This window comes from Macaca nemestrina, chromosome 8, assembly GCF_043159975.1.
Source record: "Macaca nemestrina isolate mMacNem1 chromosome 8, mMacNem.hap1, whole genome shotgun sequence".
Lineage (NCBI taxonomy): Eukaryota > Metazoa > Chordata > Mammalia > Primates > Cercopithecidae > Macaca > Macaca nemestrina.
The window spans coordinates 131,167,167-131,189,354 of NC_092132.1; the positions used below are offsets into that span (position 1 = coordinate 131,167,167).

The 22,188-nt window shown below is 53.0% G+C and overlaps 1 protein-coding gene across 1 annotated transcript in view; it reads left to right on the forward strand.

Moving 5' to 3' along the window:
- LOC105482063 (lysyl oxidase like 2) overlaps window positions 1-21,589 on the forward strand; it is a 99,146-nt gene extending 77,557 nt beyond the window's left edge. The window contains exons 8-14 of the mRNA XM_011741933.3: window positions 1,326-1,493; window positions 4,213-4,378; window positions 8,485-8,728; window positions 15,366-15,481; window positions 16,593-16,729; window positions 19,835-19,946; window positions 20,654-21,589. Of these exons, the coding sequence (XP_011740235.3) occupies window positions 1,326-1,493; window positions 4,213-4,378; window positions 8,485-8,728; window positions 15,366-15,481; window positions 16,593-16,729; window positions 19,835-19,946; window positions 20,654-20,733 (1,023 nt within the window). The 3' untranslated portion in view covers window positions 20,734-21,589. The remainder of the gene's footprint in view (window positions 1-1,325; window positions 1,494-4,212; window positions 4,379-8,484; window positions 8,729-15,365; window positions 15,482-16,592; window positions 16,730-19,834; window positions 19,947-20,653) is intronic.
- Window positions 21,590-22,188: the final 599 nt, after the last annotated feature.

Here is a 22,188-nt window from a genome sequence, read left to right on the forward strand (position 1 = left end):
TAAAACCCACAGGTGAAGACTTAGATAGGATGTGAGATAAGAGAGTGGGAGATGTCAAGAATTGCTCCTCTCTTTCTGGCTTGAATAACAGCAGATTCAGGAGCCCAGCAAACTATGATGTGTGGCCAAGCCCACCCCTCCTCCTGGTTTTTTATTCGTTTGTTTTTTGAGACAGGGTCTTGCTCTGTTGCCCAAGCTGGAGTGCAGTGGTATGATCATAGCTCACTGCAACCTGAAACTTCTGGGCTCAAGGGATCCTCCCACCTCCCAAGTAGCTGTAACTACAGGTGTGTGCCACCATACCTGGCTAATTTTTTAAAGTTATTTTTTGTAGCGATGGGGTCTCGCTGTGTTGCATAGGCTGGTCTCAAAATCCTGGGCTCCAGTGATCCTCCCACCTTGGCCCCCCAAAGTGCTGGGATTACAGGCATGAGCTACCATACCCAGCCTATTTTTTAAAATAAAGTATTGGAACATAGCCACACCCAATCATTTAGGGTAAAGGGAAAAGACAGCAAGTTCAGATTTGTGATCTCTGAGATACCAAGTGGAGTTGTCAAACAGGCAGCTAGTTAGGTGGGTCTCAGAGAGACCAGCAGGGGAGCCATGGGACAAGATGCCAGCAGGCTCTGGAACTTGCCAGGTAGGGGGTGTGGCAAAGAGAAAAGGGCCCAGGCAGGAGTCTCGTGAGATTCCAACATGTCAAGGTCCCGAGAGCACCATCCTTCCAAAGAGCAGCCCCCAATGATAGGCTCCTGGGGAGCAGCGTCAGCTTCTGCTGTGGTGCTCAGTGGAGTCACTGGGCCTCCCCAGCTGCTTAGGGTGCCTGGGGTGGGGACCTCACTATAAGACCACGCTAGGTGGCCGGGTGCGGTGCCTCAAGCCTGTAATCCCAGCACTTTGGGAGGCCGAGACGGGCGGATCACGAGGTCAGGAGATCGAGACCATCCTGGCTAACATGGTGAAACCCCGTCTCTACTAAAAAATACAAAAAACTAGCTGGGTGAGGTGGCAGGCACCTGTAGTCCCAGCTATTTGGGAGGCTGAGGCAGGAGAATGGCGTAAACCCAGGAGGCAGAGCTTGCAGTGAGCTGAGATCCAGCCTGGGCGACAGAGCGAGACTCCGTCTCAAAAAAAAAAAAAAAAGACCACGCTAGGTATGGCACTGCCACCAGGGGGCTGCCAAGAGTGCTGCTGAATCTGAGTGTGTGTGTCCCGGGCAGCACCACTTGGCTTAGGACTCCAGGACACTGGGGCTGATGGCAGTGCAGTGGGGAAGCTCCCTTGTCCCTCTTGGTGACCGCGGCCTTCCTTTGTGTCTGCAGCTGCGCCTGAATGGGGGCCGCAATCCCTACGAGGGCCGAGTGGAGGTGCTGGTGGAGAGAAACGGGTCCCTTGTGTGGGGGATGGTGTGTGGCCAGAACTGGGGCATCGTGGAGGCCATGGTGGTCTGCCGCCAGCTGGGCCTGGGATTCGCCAGCAACGCCTTCCAGGTGAGAAGCCCCGGCCTCAGACTCCACATTCACCCCCCGTGCTGTCTGACCACGCTGTCTTCAATCAGCCCCCCTCTCCCGCATACCTTCCCTAGCCGTGCAGGAAGGACTGAGCAAGGTGCCTGGATCCGGAGGCAGGGAGCCTCACCCTGGCCACAGCGCTGCTCCTTACAGGCCTGAGTCCTCAGGCAGGTTGCTCCCACCTCTGCTTCGATTTCTTGGCTGCAGAATGAGGGGCTGGGCTCTGCTTTTCATGGTCCACTCCTGCACTGCACACTGGGGTTCACCCTGAGCTCAAGGCTGATCCTGGAGCGGTCCTGATGTGCGTTGCGCAGAAGGAAACAACTCAGTCCTTCAGGGAGGTGGCCCAACGCTCAACGCCCCCTAAACACCTTAGCTTGCTCCCTTGGAAGCCCGCTCTGGTCTGAACACATTTCTCCACTGGCATCTGTGCCTAATGCATTCTCCCATTGACATGCTAGGGAATCTCCAAGACTTGTCACATCATCTGCACTTCCTCCAACTCCCCTTCTCCAAAGAGAGAGTGACTTAGCTGAGAACAGCTGAGCTCTGGTCCTAGTTCCCACCCTCCCACCCCCATCACAAAAGGAGCAACAGTATAGGAGGCTCTGGGTCTAATCCCGACGCATTCCCACCAGCTGGCTGTGTAATGGTCTGGGGCAAAGCAGCCAACCTTCCCTGCCTCAGTTGTCCTCCACGTGACGTGGAATGAATAATCCCAAGTCCTCAGTATCCTGGCTCTAAACACTTCCATTAAGCAAGCAGCTTACAGAATGGGAAGATGCTTGGAGACCCTCCTCTTGTGTTGTTAATCCTGACTCCAGCTCTCCTTCCCCAGTGGCCCTTCTTGGGACCTAAGAAAGGGGTTTAGGGAGAGAAGAGGAGAACTCCTACATCCTTGCTGAGCCTGACTGTCTCCCATGGGCTGGGTGGGTCCAGGTCGCTCTGATGGGAGGTCCTGAGCCCTGAGCAGAAGCTGCCCGGGGTCCCCTGCCCTGTGGCTCTTCATTCCAGCCTCTAGAAGGGGCAGGCGTTTGAAATAGCTGCTTACGCCCTCTGGGAGCTCAGCTTCCCCAGGCAACGCAGTGTTTCTGCTAATACTGTTTATGACAAGCCAGTGCACTCTCTAAATCTCCAAGGAGAGTGGAAAAACAGTGCTGCGTTTCAAGGGAGTCTTTGTCCACATATTTTTCTTCCCGGTCAGCTCATTCCTAAGACACCTGGGCCTCAGCTGGGGTCATGAAACTGGCCTGGGGTTGACATTTGTACCAAATCTGCCACTGATCACAAGCCCCATCCCTTCTCAAGTCCCCAGTTCTTCATCTGGAGGATGGAGGTGGGTATTGGTCAAGTTCTCTAGAGAAACAGAACCAATAGGTTGCATGAATGCGTATTTGTGTGTGTGTGTGTGTGTGTGTGTGTGTGCACGCGCTATCAACCAATAGGATGTATGAGTGTGTATTTATATATGTGTGTGTATATCTCACACATACAGCATGAAGAAAGGTATTTCTTTTCAGGAATTGGCTCATCCAGTTATGGGGTTGGCAAGTCTGAAGTCTGCAGAGTAGACCAGCAGGCTGGAAGCATTGATGTTGCAGCTTGAGTCTGAAGTCAGTCTGTGGTCAGAACGGCCTCTTCCTTGGGGGGGGCCTCAGGTTTTTTTTTTTTTAACCCCTTATGATCTTCAACTGATTGAATGAGAATCACCCATATTATGGAGGTTAATCTGCCTTACTCCAAGTCTACTGATTAAAATGTTAATCTCATCTAAAAACAGCCTCACATAAACATCTAGAATAATATTTGACCAAGTATCTGGGTACTGTGGCTTAGCCAAGTTGACACATAGTATGAACCATCACAGGAGAGCTTAGATGAGATATAAATACTTCCAAGGCCCTTCCTATCCTGATGGTCTGTCTCTGACGATCCTGAGAAGACCTCCTTGAGCTCTAATCCTACCTCAGCCTCCAAGCCCGAGAGACCTGAGGAACACAGCACCTGTGTGCTCATCCCGTTTCTATACCTGACGGCCCCCATTCTGCTCCTCATTTTTCTCTACTCGAAACTTCTCTGAAGTGTGAGAGTAAATCCTAACAGTATTTTGAAGCCCCATAGAGCAAAGGAGCCAAATAAATCCCAGCATCCTAAGCCTCGGATCTCCTCAGCTTCTGTGCAGAACTGCTCTATTAATTGCTCTTTAAACTGGGGAAAAGTCTAAATTCAGAAGTTCATCTTTATAACATGTCTAACGATTGACATATGCAAATAGATTTCTTCTCTCTCGCCACTTCCAATCAACCAATAGCATCTAATCCCATTCGGGATTAGAGGAGAGAGTGCAGTGATTGATTAGCAATGTCTGCCCTGGCTCAGGACTAGGAAGTGGGCAACCTGAGTTGTGTGCACCTGCCATTGCTGACATGCAGCCTTGCAGTGTTTGACCACAACCTTAGCTCTACTTCCCTAAGGGAGAGAGTGACAGAGTCCAAGTGCTAGGGTCAGGAGACCTGGATTCCCACCCACTCTGCCACCAACTAACTGCACAGCTTGGATAGGTGACTCTCTGTGCTGTCTCCATTCGAAAAATGGGATCATAAAAGTTGGGATTTTTGTGAGGCTGCAAGTTGCCAGGATATCAGAAAGTGACAGTTCAAGGTGATGTACCCACCACTTGTTTTGTTGGTTCTTCCAGGAGACCTGGTATTGGCATGGAGATGTCTACGCCAACAAAGTGGTCATGAGCGGAGTGAAGTGCTCGGGAACGGAGCTGTCCCTGGCGCACTGCCGTCACGACGGGGAGGACGTGGCCTGCCCCCAGGGAGGAGTGCAGTACGGGGCCGGAGTTGCCTGCTCAGAAAGTGAGAGCTCCTCCCCTCCCTCCCCACCGGGCTTCCGAGGGGACCAGAGTCCCACCAGTTATTCTTCAAGAGACTCTGAAGCCTTGCCATGAGCCAAGCAATAGAGGAAGGTGGAATGAAATCCTAAGGGAGAAAAACTGGGGGCAAGAGAGATGACCGCCACCCCAACCACATAGTGAGGAGAAAAGGGGGAGGGAGGGGCTGCAATCTGTAGCCCAGGTTCAGTCACAGGACCACTGCTACCGCAGTGACCCAGGGCAGACTACGTGACTGAGAGCTCCTCCGTCATGCTAGTTAAATGAGAACGATGACACCCTCCATGGGTGTTGGCTTCCTCCCTCCACCTCCTCCGTGGAGCATTTCCTGTTTTCAGACCCTGAAAGTCACTTAGCTGCCTGGTGGTTCACTGGGAGTCCTAGAGAGATTGAGGCCATAGAGGGAATGCCAGCGAGGGATTCAGGATGACCCACTTCCTGAAGCCTCCCTCCCATGCTGAGAGAAGAGGAGCAGTAGACTCCCTTTTGGAATGCTGTCCTCCTGAGCCCAAACCCTGCCCTCCCTTTCCTGGCGTTATAATATAAACCCACACGTAGCCATCTCCATTGGGAGGCCCAGATTCTGGCCAGAGAACTTGAGACCAGAGCCTGCCTTATTGGCTGATCTTGGAAAAGCGTGTCAGCCTCTGTGGTCTATAGTTGTAGTTTTCCCTAGAAATTAGAAATCAAGTGTGACAATATGCGCAAGGGCTTGGTAAACAAAGATTCACTGTCATCCTGCCATCACGGAGAATGAGGGATTGAACTGAGCCCAGCAGCTGCGTCTCCCACCAACCCCTTTTAGATTCACTAGCATCTCCTAGCCCTCACAAAGCAGGACCTCAGGGCAGGCTTCTCTGGGTAGACATAACACGCTATCACATCCTGTGTGAGAGGAGAGATGGTGAGATCACCACCCTACCAGCTCCCCAGGGGAAAGCATCCCAGCAGAGAGGAACAGCCACTCCCCTGTCGGGGAACTTTTCTTTATTTATCAATTTATTTATATTTGCAGTAGTCCATCTTTTCTAGAAGGAAATTAAGATAATACAAACCTAAATACAATTCAAGATAGCAGAAAATAAAAACAGATGAAAGACAGGTGCTGGCAAAATGGTAGTGGCTTAAGATGGAGCCAGGGAGGGGTTAATTTTAAAAACGTGTACTGGGGGTTCTATACATTTATTATGAGTAGCTCATTAATTTCACAGTGAGCTTCCTAGCGGCCAGAGCAAAGAGAAAACTGGTCACTAATATAACTAACAGTACCTATGAGATGAAAACTAACCCATGAGTCAAGAGAAGCCCACAACTCTAGAGATTAAAGGGAATTTCTCTCTGAGGACTGAGATTTATGAGATGAACGATGCCCTCAGATTCTCATGGAAGATCCAAAAATGAGTTTTGTGGGGCGATTTCTCAGAATGCTCTGCAGCTTAGGCTGAAGCATCACTGGGAGTGTGTCTGCAGCGGGGCAGTAGCCCTTGGGGCCAGGAACACAGCGCTTGTCTCCTCTGGCCGAATGCATGTGGGAGTATTCAGGGAAATAAAGTAATTCTTCAGCAACCCTTCATAATATCTTACTCTCACCCCACCAATTGCATGTGCTGGAAATCTACACATCCTCCTTGATTCTCCCTCTTCCTCACCATTCCCCATGTCCAGTCCCTCTTGATTTTTACCTTTCAGTATTTTCTCAACCTTCTCTGTATCTTTCTCTGCCACTGTTGCTGCCTGTGTCCAGATGACCACCTTCCACACAGCATCACTGCAAAGGATATCCCCACAGTGACACGTGCCCCTGCGGTGGTTTCCCCTCCTCTCCCCTCCCCAAAGCCAGAGCCAAGACCACCTCCCACTTAAATCCCACCCAAGGGTCCCACCGCACTTCTGTGACCAGGGGCTCACACAGGGCTCGTGTTGTCCGGCTTCCTCCCAGGCCACCCCCACCCATCCTCAGTGTCTGCACCACACTGGCTTTGACCCTCCCTCGTGCCACAGGGGCCTGGCACAGGCTGTGTGTTTTGTCCCAACCTCATCCTTAGTGTTATTTCCTCAAATCCCCACCCCTCCTTCAGAGAAACACTAAAACACAACTTCTCCCAAAGAAGCCTCCTGACCACCCACCCGACAGGCTCCTCCTGTTACAATTCCCATCATACCCCGCATTTCTCCTGCCAGCTCTTGTTGCAGTAGTCATTATTATGTGCTGCATATGTCTCTCTCTTGCCAGAGTCTAGGGTAGTTCCACCTTGCCTTGCTCAGCTCTGTCCAGAGAGCCTAGCACAGTGCATCGTAATACTCAAGCCATGGGTAGGTGGAAGGATGCCACTTAGGAGTTCCGCTGCCTGCAGGATGCAGGGGAGGCCAAGCCCCAGCCCATGGCAGGTGTTGAGATTGCAGGTCCCAGGCTCCCAGCTAAGCACAGAACATGGTACATTAACAATCTCTTTCCTCGAGAGCTGGAGGGAGAGCCCAAGTGGAGACCCCTGTGCTCAGCTCAGAAGTATTCAGAGGAGCTGTCAACTAATAAGAGGCTCACATGACACCCTCATAAAAATCAGCATGTCCAAAACACTCAGTGCTGGGCAATGCTGCATCTTGCATAGCCTCCAAGAAGACATACTTGTCAGTAAACGGGAGCCTCCTGATTTACGGCTTCCATGCCCCACCCCACATGCCATCTGTGTGCACCCTTTCCCTGCCCTTCGGTTCCATACCCAATTCTTGCGAGTGGATCTGCTCTCTAGAGGATGCCAGCTCCTTCAGGTGCCAGTGAGCGCACAGGGTTTACTGAGAACCCGCTGGGCTCTGCCGCAGCCTATAAGCCTGGAGGGGGAGGGGAAGAAGGGAGACAGAGCTCCCTCCATGTGCTGGTGAACTTGAGGGAAGCAAAACTCACAGACTCTGCTTGCTTAAAATTTACAAGCAATTCTGCCAAGCAGTCTAGGGGAAAAAAAAATTTACAAGCAACTTGTCAAAATAAAAGATGGCAGGATCTTGTGATCACTGATTCATATATGGCATTTTTCTAGGTACTAGAAATGCTCACTGAAAGCTCACTTTTAAAGGTAAAGCCTACAGTTACTCCTTTTGCAAAGAAGCTAAGCTTCCTAATACAATTGTTTAGTAAACGTAGATTGTAGCCATCAGTCATTCTTTTAACACCTGCTATGTGCAGTGCGCTAATTGAGTAAATCAAGCGTTGTAAAAGACAGGCACCTGGGGAAAACTCTCCCGTAAGGCAGCGGTATGTGCCGTGGAACCTGGAAGAACCTGTTAAGAAGGCAATTTGGCAATAGGAATCAGAGACTTAAAAATAGACAGTGCTTTCTCCTAGCAGTTTCACTTACAGAGATATATTCTAAAGGAAAAAAATAACTTAGATGCACAGATTTACTACAGGGTGTTTATCGCACCTTGTAACTGCAAAATTCCAAACAGCCAATATATCTAAAAATATGAGATAGAGCTAGGAATTAAATATTATGTAGCCATGAAATGAGTATGCTGTAATGGATATATGTCAACGTGAAAATATGACAAGATGGATTTTAAGGGAAACAGTATTAGCACACCATAACTCTACATACAATATTATACATGTTGGAAAATACATCATTTCCAGAAGAAGCAGACCAAGGTATGAGAGGTGTTCTTTCTCTCTGGGTAGAACAATCACATCGTTACTGTTGTTTGTTGCATTTTGTTATTGAAAATTTGAAGCCACTTGAAAGTAGAATAATACAATCAACCCCCGTGTGCTCCTCACTCACATTCAGTGCTCACGCGGCACGGGATCTGTTAACATACCATGGTCTGTGCTTAGCTGGAAATTTCAACATCTGGCTCATCTGCACCGATAACTGAAGAGTTGTCAAAGAGGACTCACAGCAGAGGGAAAGAGGAATTTAGGGTCTTGCTAAACAAGAAGGTAACCTTGAGGAGCCCTCGAGCCATTCCAGAAGGTGGTGGTAGGCAGGAGAGGGGTGTGTCCCAGCTCAAGACTCAGAAGTGGGAGCCCTGGGGAGGGGTCTCTTGCCTTGTTGACCAGCATGCCATCCTCCGCAGCCGCCCCAGACCTGGTCCTCAATGCGGAGATGGTGCAGCAGACCACCTACCTGGAGGACCGGCCCATGTTCATGCTGCAGTGTGCCATGGAGGAGAACTGCCTCTCGGCCTCAGCCGCACAGACCAACCCCACCACGGGCTACCGCCGGCTCCTGCGCTTCTCCTCCCAGATCCACAACAATGGCCAGTCCGACTTCCGGCCCAAGAACGGCCGCCACGCGTGGATCTGGCATGACTGTCACAGGTAGGCCTGGCTCACCACCCTCCCCGCTAAGCTGCCCGGTGGACGTCCTGCGGGCCCCAGATGGGAGTTCAGAGTTGCCAGGGTCACTTAGAGCCAAGAGGCTGCATGGCCTGGAGATAGGATCCTCCTAAGTGGGGGGCTTGCGTCTGCCACACTGGCTGTCACATTTCCCGAAGTCATTCTCCACTCCAAGTTCCCCTGGCCTGCCGCCCCTTCTTCCTGCCTCCAACACTTCTAACATCAGGAAACACACTTTGTGTTGAGCGCCCATACCCTCCTTGTTGACCTTCAGCCCATGGTTTCCAAGTGTGTCCACAGGTTTGTGCGCTGCCAGGTACTCCAGGCTCTGCAGTTGTTGGACTCTGAGTTCCTTTAGAAATATTCCCAGCCTGGCGCGGCGGCTCACGCCTATAATCCCAGCACTTTGGGAGGCCGAGGTGGGCAGATCACGAGGTCAGGAGATCGAGACCATCCTGGCGAACACGGTGAAACCCCGTCTCTACTAAAAATAAAAAAAATTAGCCGGGCGAGGTGGCGGGCGCCTGTAGTCCCAGCTACTCGGGAGGCTGAGGCAGGAGAATGGCGTGAACCCGGGAGGCGGCGGTTGCTGTGAGCTGAGATCATGCCACCACACTCCAGCCTAGGCGACAGAGCTAGACTCTGTCTCAAAAAATATGTGTGTGTGTGTGTATATATATATATATATATATATATATATATATTTTATATTTATATATATTTATATATGTATTTATTTATATATTCCATGTACTGGTATGTATTTTAAATACCTCTAGGAAGACAATGGATGTGGAGACTGAAGTCTAGGCCCAAGAGTCCTGAGACTTGGTCTCTAAACGCAGCCATGCTTCTAGCCAGCTGCATAATGTCGGGTCAGCTGGGCCACATCACCTGGGACCTCGCCTGTCCCTTCCAGCTCTGTCAGTCTGTGGACCTGATCCCAATGCTGCAAATCCCAGACAAGGACAGAAGAACAGGGTGAAATCCCACAGCCAACCCTGGCTAGAGCCACCACAAGCCATCTGCTCATCCTCTTACCTTCCCTTGTTCCTTTGTTTTCCCTTTTTTGCCTGGACTCTTAATCTAATCCAGAACCTGCTGTCTCTGCCTGTCCAGGGATTTTCTTGCTCAGACCCGAGCTGAGTGCATAGAGGGAGGAGAAGCAGGCACACTCCAGGAAAGGAAGGGAGAGAGGCCTCTGCCACTCAATACAGCAGGAAGCCCCCGAGGGGCTACAGATGTGGCCTAGTCATTGCCCTTCCCCACACTTGGATGGCCCATCTATACAACTGAGCCTTTGCACCACATCCCTGCTTCTCAAAGTGAGGTCCTTGGACCAGAGGTATCTGCCACCACCTGAGAGCCTGGCACCTGCTCAATCCCAGGGCCCGTTGCAGACCTACGCATCAGCATCTGCATTTAGCGGGATTCTCAGGTGACCATGTGCACACTGAAGTCTGAGAAGCCCTTGTCTAGATGATGCTGAGGCTCCGCTGCAGCTCTGGAATGTGGTCATCACTGTTACGGGCAGAACTAACATGTCCTGCCCCCTTCTAAGTGTCAGGCCCAGGGAACCCTCATTTTCCTAGAAAAGGACACAGAGGCTTGGAGTTATCTCTTGCCCAAGATAACGCTAGGAGTTGCAGAGAGCAGGGATCCCGGCTCGTGCCTATCTGACTCCAAACCACATGCTCTTTCTTTTTTGTCCGCTGACTCTTCATCAGAAATCTATCTTTGGGGCCGGGCGCGGTGGCTCAAGCCTGTAATCCCAGCACTTTGGGAGGCCGAGGCGGGTGGATCACGAGGTCAGGAGATCGAGACCATCCTGGCTAACATGGTGAAACCCCGTCTCTACTAAAAATACAAAAAACTAGCCAGGCGTGGTGGCGGGCGCCTGTAGTCCCAGCTACTCGGAGGCTGAGGCGGGAGAATGGTGTGAACCCGGGAGGTAGAGCTTGCAGTGAGCCGAGATCGCGCCACTGCACTCCAGCCTGGGCGACAGAGCGAGACTCCGTCTCAAAAAAAAAAAAAAAAAAAAAAGAAATCTATCTTTGGCTTTTATTTTATTTTATTTTATTTTCATGTCGCAACTGATGATCTGGTTCCATTCAAATCAGTTTGGGGATAGAGTTGTTCCACTAGTCTCCCAAGGAAGGACTGTGGTAGAATTCAGGGGTGCTGATTTTCCATTCAAACAGTTGAACGTTCTGAACGTCCTAATTAGCCCAAGAAAGTGTGGTCTTTATAGAGAAGTACGTCAGTCTTCTTCAGGGCGTAAGTCAGTAGAGTTAAAGTCATGACGGTATCGGTGCTTGGCTCCCTTTGGGGAACGTGTGGGTGGAAGCCCTGGGCGGCAGGGGCTGACGCTGCCTATGGGTCTATAAGCAGAAGATAATTGCATCCCAGCCCTGCATATAGCGGCCCACCCAGAGATTACATGGTAGGAACCTCCCTGTGCCATGTACTTACTCTCCAAGGAATCGGTCTCCTCTAAGAATAGGCACATGGTGACATCCTAGAAATGTTCTTCTGATCTGGAGACTCTGGCTCCCTGCCTGCTCCCCGCCACCCCCCACCCCCTCCACCCCCGCTTTTCCTGTGGTCTATTTTATTTCTTTGTTTACAGATGTTCCAGTCAATGGCTTGGGAGGGGATGGGAGGGGAAGGAAGGACATGCTGAGCACATGTACCTTCTGGTCTCCCCCTCCTGGTCCATAGCTGAGAAAAGATGACCATAAGATCCTAGGAACCTTAAGAGGAGTCCCTTGAGCTCCAGGTGACTTCTCCAGGTGCTGTGGGAGGAACAGGATCCTGGCCTCAAACCGCTGTTGGGTTCTTTTTGGAAGCTGATGAGAGCTGGCTCTTCCTCTGCTCAAAACAAATATTTCTAGAAGTTTAATAGCCTATGTCAGCAGATTTGCAGACACTCTGAAGGCCATCTGGAGCCAGGCTTGAGAACCCTGGCTCAAATTAGTGGGAATGGGGAAAAAAAGCCATTTCCAGTTTAATTGATGCTACCTCGGGGAAGAGAGCTCTGTTCTTTGAAAGCCCTCGACTGAAACACAAAGATTGGCCCCCTTGGAAATGTCCTCGACAACCAGACCTGGAGGAAAGTGCCCCCAGAGTTATTTTCTCTCATGTGCACTGTGCCCTGGCCGACGGTCTCCATGCATCTCTCTCCTGCCTCTTGTGGGGCCACCGCTGCTCAACTGGCACGATGTGCCACAGTTCTGACAGGACAGAGCATGGGGCACAGATGCACAACAGGCTCCACAGGCCGAGGGGCTTGGCTGTCCCACCTTGGGGGAGCCCCAGGAGAGGAGCTAGGAGTTGGAGAAGCAGGGGGAATGGGCTGCAGCTCAGATGACAGTCCTCCGGGTCAGGGGTGGCATTGCTGCAAAGAGGAGAGATGCCCTTTCACTCCACCCTGCCTACCACATGTGCGGCGCAGCTTCCTGGGAGGATCAAAGCCCATAGATGTGATGTGGCCCCTGGGAGCCAATCTGAGGCCCTCATCTCATCTGTGGGGCTTGCTCCTGCCAAGCCGCTTGGCACAGGGGGATGGCAGAGTGGAGCGAGCAGAAGGGCCTCTGCCTTTCTGGCATCTCCTCCCGGGATGGAAGCATCCCCAGCGTTCTCTGAAACAAGGACAGGAGTGTTGTCCCCACTGTGGCAGAGCGCCTCCAGGACTGTCCCTTCCGGATGCCCTGGGGGCACGTGGCTGGGGTGGGAAAAGATGTAGAGCGCAAGTATCTCCTCTGTAAAGGGCACGGAGCTTCTGACTGGGAGTTTGATTGGGGCCACCAACGACCTAGGACAGCAAAGAACATACCTGCTTCTCCCATCTTTCTCTGTACCAGCTTTATCTGCCATCCGTTTTGCATCCAACACCTGCTCCCTTGACGAGTGCCATGTCTTAAAACACTGAGCTCTGGGCTGGACACAGTGGCTCACACCTGTAATCCCAGCACTTTGGGAGACCGAGGCGGGTGGATCACTTGAGGTCAGGAGTTCAAGACCAGCCTGGCCAACATGGTGAAACCCCATCTCTACTAAAAATACAAAAATTTGCCAGGCATGGTGGTATGCACTGTAGTCCCAACTACTCAGGAGGCTGTGGCAGGAGAATTGCTTGAACCCGGAAGGCGGAGGTTGCAGTGAGCCGAGATCGCACCACTGCACTCCAGCCTGGGTGACAGTGAGACTCCATCTCAAAAAAAAACAAAAACAAAAAAGCATTGAGCTCTGGACTCTCACGGTAGAAGGCCGTGTCTCCTTTTGTCCGGATCACAGTGACCTCCGCCAAGCGTCAGGCTCTCTCTCCCCTTAGCGTTCTGGATTTTCCTTCCAAGTCCACGCTTCCCTAACTACCCCAGGGATCCAGTCCCCTCCTAACCGTCCAAGGGTCACGACAGCTCAGCCTGGGAAGAGGAGGAATACCTTCCTCGCCAGGACTCACCATCCCATTTCCCAGAGTCCTGCTCTGTATTTCCTGGGGGGCATGGGTGGGTAGTGCTGGTGGCGGGGGCGGTGGGGCTCTAGGCTCTAATCCAGGCAGCTGGGAAGGAGATGTGGCTCTAGGGAGGGATGACTGCATACGCCCGAGAGGCAAAGCGAAGATGCCCCGGACAGAAGCCAGGGAAAATTGGGAGACCATAAAACCAGCTGTTCCCCTCTTGAGTGTTTGCAGGGGAAAAACTGAAGCTAGGGAAGATTTAAATCAAGTCTGCAGGAAGCTGAGGAGCGGGATGGGGTCAGCCTTACAAGAGTCCGTCTGTGCACTCCGTCTGAATTCTGTTTAGACAACGGAGCATCAACCTATTTCTCTTCAGTCTTTCCAGCCGGTAAACATGGTCACATAAGCCCCTCTCTGAGCGATGCAGACATTTTTTAGGCAGTGAGTCAGACCTCATGTCTCTTCTTGCTCCTTCAAGAAGCCAAAATAGACTTTCTCAAAGTCGTCACTTCCACGGCCACAAAATGCCTCCTTGTGAATGTTCTCTGGAGCTCAGGCTCAGCGTCATTTTACCCAGAAACATGAGTGACCGAGGGAAGCCCAACTTAGCAACTCCTGATATTTTTAGCACAGACAAATGCAGGAGGAAGGGAAAAGAGCCTCGAATTTCCTCGCAGGAAACCTATCCCGTTCATTGCTGTCTTCCCCGTGCCCCCACCACCACCCGTTCACAGCAGAGGGAACCTGAAGCCAAGGGCAGGGGGCTGGGGAAGTGAGGAGCTCCCGCCGGCCTCGGAGTCGTAGCAGCAGTGGTAGTAGAGGTAATAAAAATCCTGCTACTGTGACTGCTATGATGGGAGTGTCACAAGGAAGGGGACAGGTATGTCAAATCTTGAGTACTCATGTGCTACCAGCCTCGTGTTAGTTATTTGACGCCATTCATCTTACTCAATCTTGCAGCCCCAAGAGCAGGCAAAGCCACCCTCTCCCCTTTGCCAAAGAGGAGGCTCAGATCCTGCACCAACAAAGCAGGGGACTCTGCTCCCATGACTTGGCACCTCGTTCCTCAGTTTCCCCCTTTTTCCAAATGTCCCTGTGATGGCAGAGACAAGCGTATAGGAATAGTTGCAGACACTTGGCGACGTGCCCGTTGGAGGCTGGGATCAGGCTAAGACAACCTGCTTCCTTCAGCCCCGGGCCTGGGCAGTGCAGGCTTCGGGAAGGCCCCGCAGCAACAGGCGACAGCCCCAGCCCCGTTTCCCTTGTTTATTCTGAACCAAGGGCTATTCTAAACCAAGCACATGTGTTCCAAGACTGCATCTGTTCTCAATTCCTCCCGAGGGAAGAGAGGGAGCGTTCCGTTATGTAAACCAGCGGCGAGGGATTTGCAGCCTGCTTGCACAAGCTCTCCTGCAGAACTCCCAGAACCCCGAGGGATGTGCCTCCCTTTGCTGCTAGTGTGTGCCCCCGAGGATGAGTCAATGTCTCCTTCCCAGAGGGCCTCCCGGCTGTCTTTCTGCTCCTCCCTGCTTTATTTGCACACTCGCTGCTCACCTCCCAGGGCTGGAGGCGAAGCTGCAGGCCCTTCCTGACTGGGTCTGAAGCGCAGGCGCGACCTTGGGGCACCTGCGTGTCCACACGTTTTATTCCTTACTGCTCCTGTTCTTTCTGCTTCTCCCCCTTAATCATGCCTCCTCCCCTTTGGTTTTTCTCCCTACCCTATTCCATTTCAAAAGACATCAAAATGTGGGTTTTTTAAATTACCCGGAAGAAAGTGCATCAAACAGGAAGGGGCTGTGGAGAGCCAGTTGCGCGCTTATTAAAAACAATAGCTGGAGTTCTGTGCTTATCATATGCAGTGCCGGCTAATCGCTACCTCCCCAGTACCCACAGCACCCATGCATTACAACAGTCATTCCCATTCAGCGGAGGAGAGGACAGAGGCTTAGCAAGGTGAGCAGTGGTCTGACCTCAGAGCCCTGCAGCTGCCTCCGAAGCACCAGCTTTCCTTTCCTCAGGCCTCTTATCCGCTCCTCTCCCCACCCGGCCCCCTCTGGTCCCCTCGAAGTATTCCCAGAGGCAAATCGCCAGCCAGACCTCTGCTTGCAAGCAGCAGTTGCTCCAGAAACTGACCTCCAGGCCGTCTCTCTCTCACTCCAGGCACTACCACAGCATGGAGGTGTTCACCCACTACGACCTGCTGAACCTCAACGGCACCAAGGTGGCAGAGGGTCACAAGGCCAGCTTCTGCTTGGAGGACACAGAATGTGAAGGAGGTATCTGTGGGTGGAGTGGGGGGATGGGGGGCCTCAGAGGGACTCGAATGCCCCTGTCTCCACGATCACCTGACTGTAGCCCAGGCCTGGCACTGACCCTGTGTCACTCTGACCACTGCCACCTTTCCCCACCTGGACCTTCCTTAGCTATAGTGAGGTGCTGGAGGCATGGGCATGACCTGGTTCCAGGGGCACCCGGATTCCCCAGAGCTGTGCTGACAGGCACTGGTCGGTCCACAGGGCCTCCTGGACAAGATCCAGGCCTCAGGACCCTGCTTCATCTGGGCTCAGCAGCCCAGACCCTGATCTCAATGCCCCTCCCACTCTGGCTGCCACCAACCTTTTTCTGGTGTCCCAATGCCAAGTGTCCCTACCACACCAGGCTCTCACCCTTCAATTCTAACTCAGATGCCCCCTCTAAATCGCACCCCCAGGCAGGAGTGGCACTCTGCTCACACTTCTAGTAGGTCACTACACCTGCCCTGTGATCACCCGTTAGTGCACCTGCAGCCCTGGGGGCTCTTCATGGGGAGACATGTCAGTTTTTCTTGCTAGACCCACTGTTTACAGCAGTGTCCAGGCATGGCAGCTTCTCAATAAATGTGTGTTTAATTTGTTCTTCATTGAAGCGGCCCGCCACTGACTTGCCGTGAAATCACACAGCAGACAGGTTTTGACCTCTTACCATGTGCAGATAACATGTGAGTGTCAGAGACATGGGCCTACACTCTACCTGCTGATCCTCTAGAGGAGACAGACAGTATGACCCGCATGTTATGCTAAACCACAGGCACCAGAGATTTCCCCAGTGCACACACATGCAGTTATCCCTAGGCTGAGGATATCACAGAAAGGCGAGGGTGGATCAGAGTAGTCAGGGAGGGCTTCATGGAGGAAGGGGACCTTGAGCCTGGCCTGAGGGAAGAGGCAGGATGTGGGTAGGGAACTGATTGGGGGGTTCTATTGAAATGATAACAGATGAGCAGCCCACACAGTGGGGTGGGATGCTGAGCCCAGATGAAGCAGTGGAGGCGGCCTTGGGAGCAGGAAGAGGGCACGGCAGTGGGGCCATGGTTCCCTGGTGATGAGCTCCCCTCTGCCCCACCTGCAGATATCCAGAAGAATTACGAGTGCGCCAACTTCGGCGATCAGGGTATCACCATGGGCTGCTGGGACATGTACCGCCATGACATCGACTGCCAGTGGATTGACATCACTGACGTGCCCCCTGGAGACTACCTGTTCCAGGTGAGGTGGGCAGGAAGGGGTTCCAGCCCTCCAGGGGGAGGAGGGGAGGCCACCTCCACAGGCTCCTTCCCACTGGTGTCCACACAGGGGCATGGGAGTCAGTCCGTCTAAAGGGCAAGGTGCTACCCCCAGAGCCCATCACAGTCCATCAGTTAACCCAACGATGTCAGGCATGGGGGCCTGAGAATTAGGCCGTGCACAGGACCAGAGCTGCCAGAGACGTTCACATTTGATTTAGTTAACACCTGGTGCATGCCAATCATAACTCATCAGCAGGCTAGATTTGCTCCTCCGGCCAGTTTATTCCATCGATGCTCAGGCAACCCACACCTCTTGTCTCCTATGGAGCTCTTCTCTCCACCAGCCCTGTTTCTCCTATGGCCCTAGCCTGCCTTGGTCTGTGCTGTCAAGACTGAAAACAAACTCATAAAGAGCCAGTCGCTCGCAAGTGTCTATGATTTAGCTCTTCCGGAAATATCTGCCTCATAGAGGAGGATCTGCAGAAGGGGCCGTTCTCAATACAAAGCAAATCTATAAGAATCAAATATGGAACATGAAAGACAGCCTGGCCAGGTGACTTCTTTGTCAGAGGGGTTGCCGGCGTTTGTTTCCACATACTCTGCCTGGGCGGAAGGCCAGCCCTGAGGAGGAACCGGGGGCCCTGGCTTCCCTCCTTCCTGAAAACAGCGGCATGTTCTGGCCAGGGCTCTGACTGGGGGAGACAAGGGGCATGGGGACCCCAATGTCTCTCTGCCGGTGCACGGGTGCACGTCCGCCTGCAGAAGCTTTATCTCAGCCTCTCACTGTCTCCTGCATCCCAACCCAGCTCGTTTCCCCGCTTGCCCTGTTGGCTGGCAAAGTGGATGACCAGAAATGTGTCATTCCACCTTGAAAGCTTTCCTGAGGGGGCATCCAGCCAGCCCAGGGCCTGGCCCACAGTCCCCACCTACAGACAGTCCTCTGAAGAAACAACACCTTCAGAGAAGTCACCACAGAGGGGCTTTCAGAGGATTCCTGGGCAGTGTCAGAGGCTGGAAAGCAGACAGCCAAGCACTTTTCCAGCCACAAGCCCAGAACCACAGACTTGGAGAGGTCTAACCAGAGAGTCATTTATTTTAAAAGATGAGTAGCCGTGGCCATGTGCACGTCTACAGTGCCTGGTGGTTTCTGTTTGAGGTTTGCTATCATTTTGCCGGGTGAGTGTGTATCTCCCTGTATTCTGGCCAGTGCCATCCACTTGATAACCACTATGAATTGCCTAAGCTTGGGGAACCCATTATTTCATTTAATCTCCCAAGGAAGGGGCATCATCATCACCCTCCTTTCACAGCCACACAACCCCAGACATATCAACTCTTGATTTTGTGTTCTCAACCCCTAAATGATACAATTAGCAAATGGACTCATTAGGGGCATGTTAATACCTCCGATTAATCAAAAAGAATATTCCCCTTAAGATAGACATGGAACTTTAGGCGCTACAAGCGCCGACCTGGGGATTCACGGGACACAAGTGCTGGCCTTCATTTCAGACATCAGTGGTGCTGTGAAGGATGGGAGGAGGGAGCTGGGCAAGAAGGAAGTGGCCTTCCACACAGAGGGGCCTGTGCAGAGCTCAGAGGCAGGGCTGAAGGGGCCTCCTGGCTCCTGGTGGCCCCTGCTTTATCCTCTTCCTCATCATTTCCTAGATTCATAGATGTACAGAAACCTAAAGCCACTTCCCACAGGCCCTCGTGAGACTTCAGCCTGCAGTAGTTGAATGGGGTGAGACAGTGGGGGACACAGATTGCCAGCCCCACCTCCACCTCACACGTCACACTGGCTCTCATGCCCCCAACACAAGCCCTTGCTGCATTCAGCCGGCTTCATGGCTGCACTCAGCCGGCTTCATGGCTGCACTGTGGAGACGCCTGGGCGGCCGAGGAGCTGCCTGGACCTGCACAGCTGGAGGCCTTGGCATGTGGAGCTGTGTTTGCCCCATGCCATGTGTGGGCCAGGGATGAGGGGGCAGCTAGAATGGTTGGGTGGAAGAGAAAACTCAAGCCACCCCGGAGCGGAGCATGTACCTCCTTAGCTAAAGGGACAGGACCCCAGCTGGGCCAGGTGCAGGCCCCCAGAACAGCCCCACAGAGCCAAAACACAGGGCTGGCTGCCAGGCTGGCCTTGGCTTCCCACAGCACCTCTTTGGGCAAGCCCAGTGGCCTGTTAAAGGGTCACGTCCAGGCCCTTCTGGGGCCCCAAATTTAGAGAATGTTCCTGAACGAGCAGCCTGTACCCGCCCCCACGCTATGGGTCCCAGCCCTTCCAAATGTGGCAGGACCCTTGAGGGAAGGCCTGTCATCTGCGTCCTCTGCCCCTCTGTTCACCACTGTTGTCTCTTCTCCCTCCCCCTCCCTTTCACTTTTCTCCTCGGGTCCTCACCGTGAACCTCCCCTTTTCTGTCCCCTCACAGACACCCTCTCAGAATATGTCCTTCCTATTCCTGCTGTTCTGGGCAAAGTCCCTGCAGCTGGGGGGATGCAGAGGCAGGGGTGGAAGGACGGGGAGAGGATGTGGCTTCTCCAGCAGCCCCAGAGCCAGGCCCTGGCCCAGCAGAACAGGCAGGGACACAGATCCCCAGGTCCCACCCGTCATTTCACAGAGAGAGGAAGGGACGTGTCCACAGTCACATGGCTGTGACGAGTGTCCCATCTCCAGTGCCCAGGCAGCCCTCTTCCCGCTTCCCACACTGCCAGGTCCTCCCCATACCCTTCTGCTTCTCCAGCATCTTCTTCTGGGGTCTCCCCAGACCCCAACTCCTGCCTCCCTCAGAACTCCCAGGAGGGGGTGACCCCCTTCCGAAGGCCCACCCTGGGTAGAGGGGTGTGTGTTACACCGCCATGGACAGAGGGCAGGGTCTCCCTCCTCCGGGCCATGCTCCCTGTGCTCCCTGACTCATCTCTGCCCCACCCCAAGGACTTTGTTGGGACCCACAGACTCCCTTCTTGGGTCCCGGCACCTGCCACGCTCCCCTTCCCTGAGGTCGCTGGTCTCGCAGATCCCCGGGCCTGGGTGGAGGTGGCCACAGAGGGATCCAGCAGCCTCCTCTGCCCTGCTTCTCCCCAGGTTGTGATTAACCCCAACTTCGAGGTTGCAGAATCTGATTACTCCAACAACATCATGAAGTGCAGGAGCCGCTATGACGGCCACCGCATCTGGATGTACAACTGCCACATAGGTAAGGTCCAGGCCGCCCCCGCTCCAGGAAGCAGGCGGGAGCTGCCCTACTTTCTCAAGGACCCAGAGGCAGCTTCCTAATTTGGGTAAAGAGCTCAGGGAATGCAGCCAGCATCACATTTCCACATTCAGGACGGAAGCCACAGACACACAGGCCTGGATGGAGACTGAGTTTTTACAGCCAGCTCCGGCCATGGAGAGAGGGTGGTACAGGACTGGGCCGGCCCAGCGCAGACCCCAAGGCTATTTAAGGGTTGGAGCCGAGGCCACTGGCTCATCGTGCATGTGACCTCAAAAATGTGGGCATCAGCAATCTGTGGGCTCTGCCTATCAGGTTTTTCTGTCAAGAGCTGGAAGCTAGCAAAGCACGGTTATTCCTAGTGTCCAATAAAGACACTTTTTTCCTTGGATGATAGGACTTGGGGAACAAGAGGGAAGGCAGAGCTTTTTCCTCTGCAGGAGAAGTCATGGGCCTCACTCTTGGCAAAATGTTAAAATTAAAGGCGCTATATTTATTCACTCGTTCACTCAACTTTGACAGAGCACCTGCCATGTGCCCACCCCTAGAGATGGCCAGCGCCTCGCACCTGTCCTTGTGAGGGCACACAGAGGTGACCCCGGCAGAGCCCCTGCGGCCCACTTACCAGGGTCAGGCAAGGCCTGAGCACCTCCTTTGCCCACTTTCTCCCCCCGATTCTCACTCTTCAGGTGGTTCCTTCAGTGAAGAGACGGAAAAAAAGTTTGAGCACTTCAGCGGGCTCTTAAACAACCAGCTCTCCCCGCAGTAAAGAAATCTGCGTGGTCATCTCCTGTCTTCAGGCCACACCACATCTTCCGTGGGACTTCCCCCAACAACTGAGTCTGAACGAACGCCACCGCGCCCTCACCCAGCCCGGCCCCCACCCCGTCCAGACCCCTGCAGCCGTGTCCAAGCTCAGGAGGAAGGGGACCCTTCCGTCACTCACCGGGGGCTGCTGCCTGACCCTTGGGGCCTGAGAAGGCCTTGGAGGCTGGGGTTTGTCCACAGAGCTGCTGGAGCAGCACTGAGAGCCAACCTTGACCAGGACGAGGCCCACAGACAGGTTGTCATCAGCTTGTCCCATTCAAGCCACCGAGCTCACCACAGACACAGTGCAGGCGTGTTCTTCTCCAGTGACACGTGGACAAATGTGGGCTCATCAGCCCCCAGAGAGGGTCAGGCCGAATCCTGTTTCTCCTCCTCTTAGGTCGTTTTCAGCAAACTTGAATATCTAGACCTCTCTTCCATGGAAACCCTCTAGTCTATTATAGTCACATAGATAATGGTGCCACGTGTTTTCTGATTCAGTGAGCTCAGACTTGGTGCTTCTCTCTCCACACCCCCCGACCTTGTTTTTCAGGATACTATTATTATATTTTCACAGACTTTTGAGACACAAGTTTATTGGCATTTAATATTGGACATCTGGGCCTTTGGAAGTACAAATCTAAGGAAAAACCAACCCACCTGTGTAAGTGACTCATCTTCCTATTGTTCCAATTCTGTGGGTTTTTGATTGAACGGTGCTATAACCAGGGTCCTGGGTGACAGGGCGCTCGCTGAGCACCATGTGTCATCACAGACACTTACACATACTTGAAACTTGGAATAAAAGATTTATGAAACGCGTCTGTGTTTCCTTTGACCCACAGCACCTGGGCCCCGAGCAGCAGACTTCCTGTGTTCAGTGGCCGGAAGCGGAACTTCAGATACATTCATGGTTTTCCTTCTGTGGACATGGGTCCCCAGATCCCCTCCAGCCCAGTGTGGCTGCTAGGAGGCTCCTTCAGTGGACTCCAAAAGGGGCAGCTCCTGCCCTCTGGGAGAAGCAGTCTAAGAAGATCACAAAAAGCAGCGAACAGGGGTCATAACCTTTCTTGCACTCCTGTGGTTTTTACTGAAACTTGTCAGGAGGCGTAGCAGTTATGTTAGGGTCGGATGGGAAGTCTAGATTTAAACAGCCGCCAGGCAGCTTCTCAAAGCAAGAGGGCATCCTTTCGCAGGACGGGCTCCCAGCCATTCTCAGTGGCGGTGGGGGTGGCCGGCCCAAACCAGCCACTCACCCAGACACAGGGGCTCCCCCTTGTGTCAACAGCATGCTAGGACCCAGCAAACTAGAGGGTAGGTAGGACAACCTTAGCACCAACTCCACCCAAACCACAATCGATGAGGGCATCGGGGCACATTCAGATCTCACCTCTTGCCTTTGTTCACGTTTATTTCT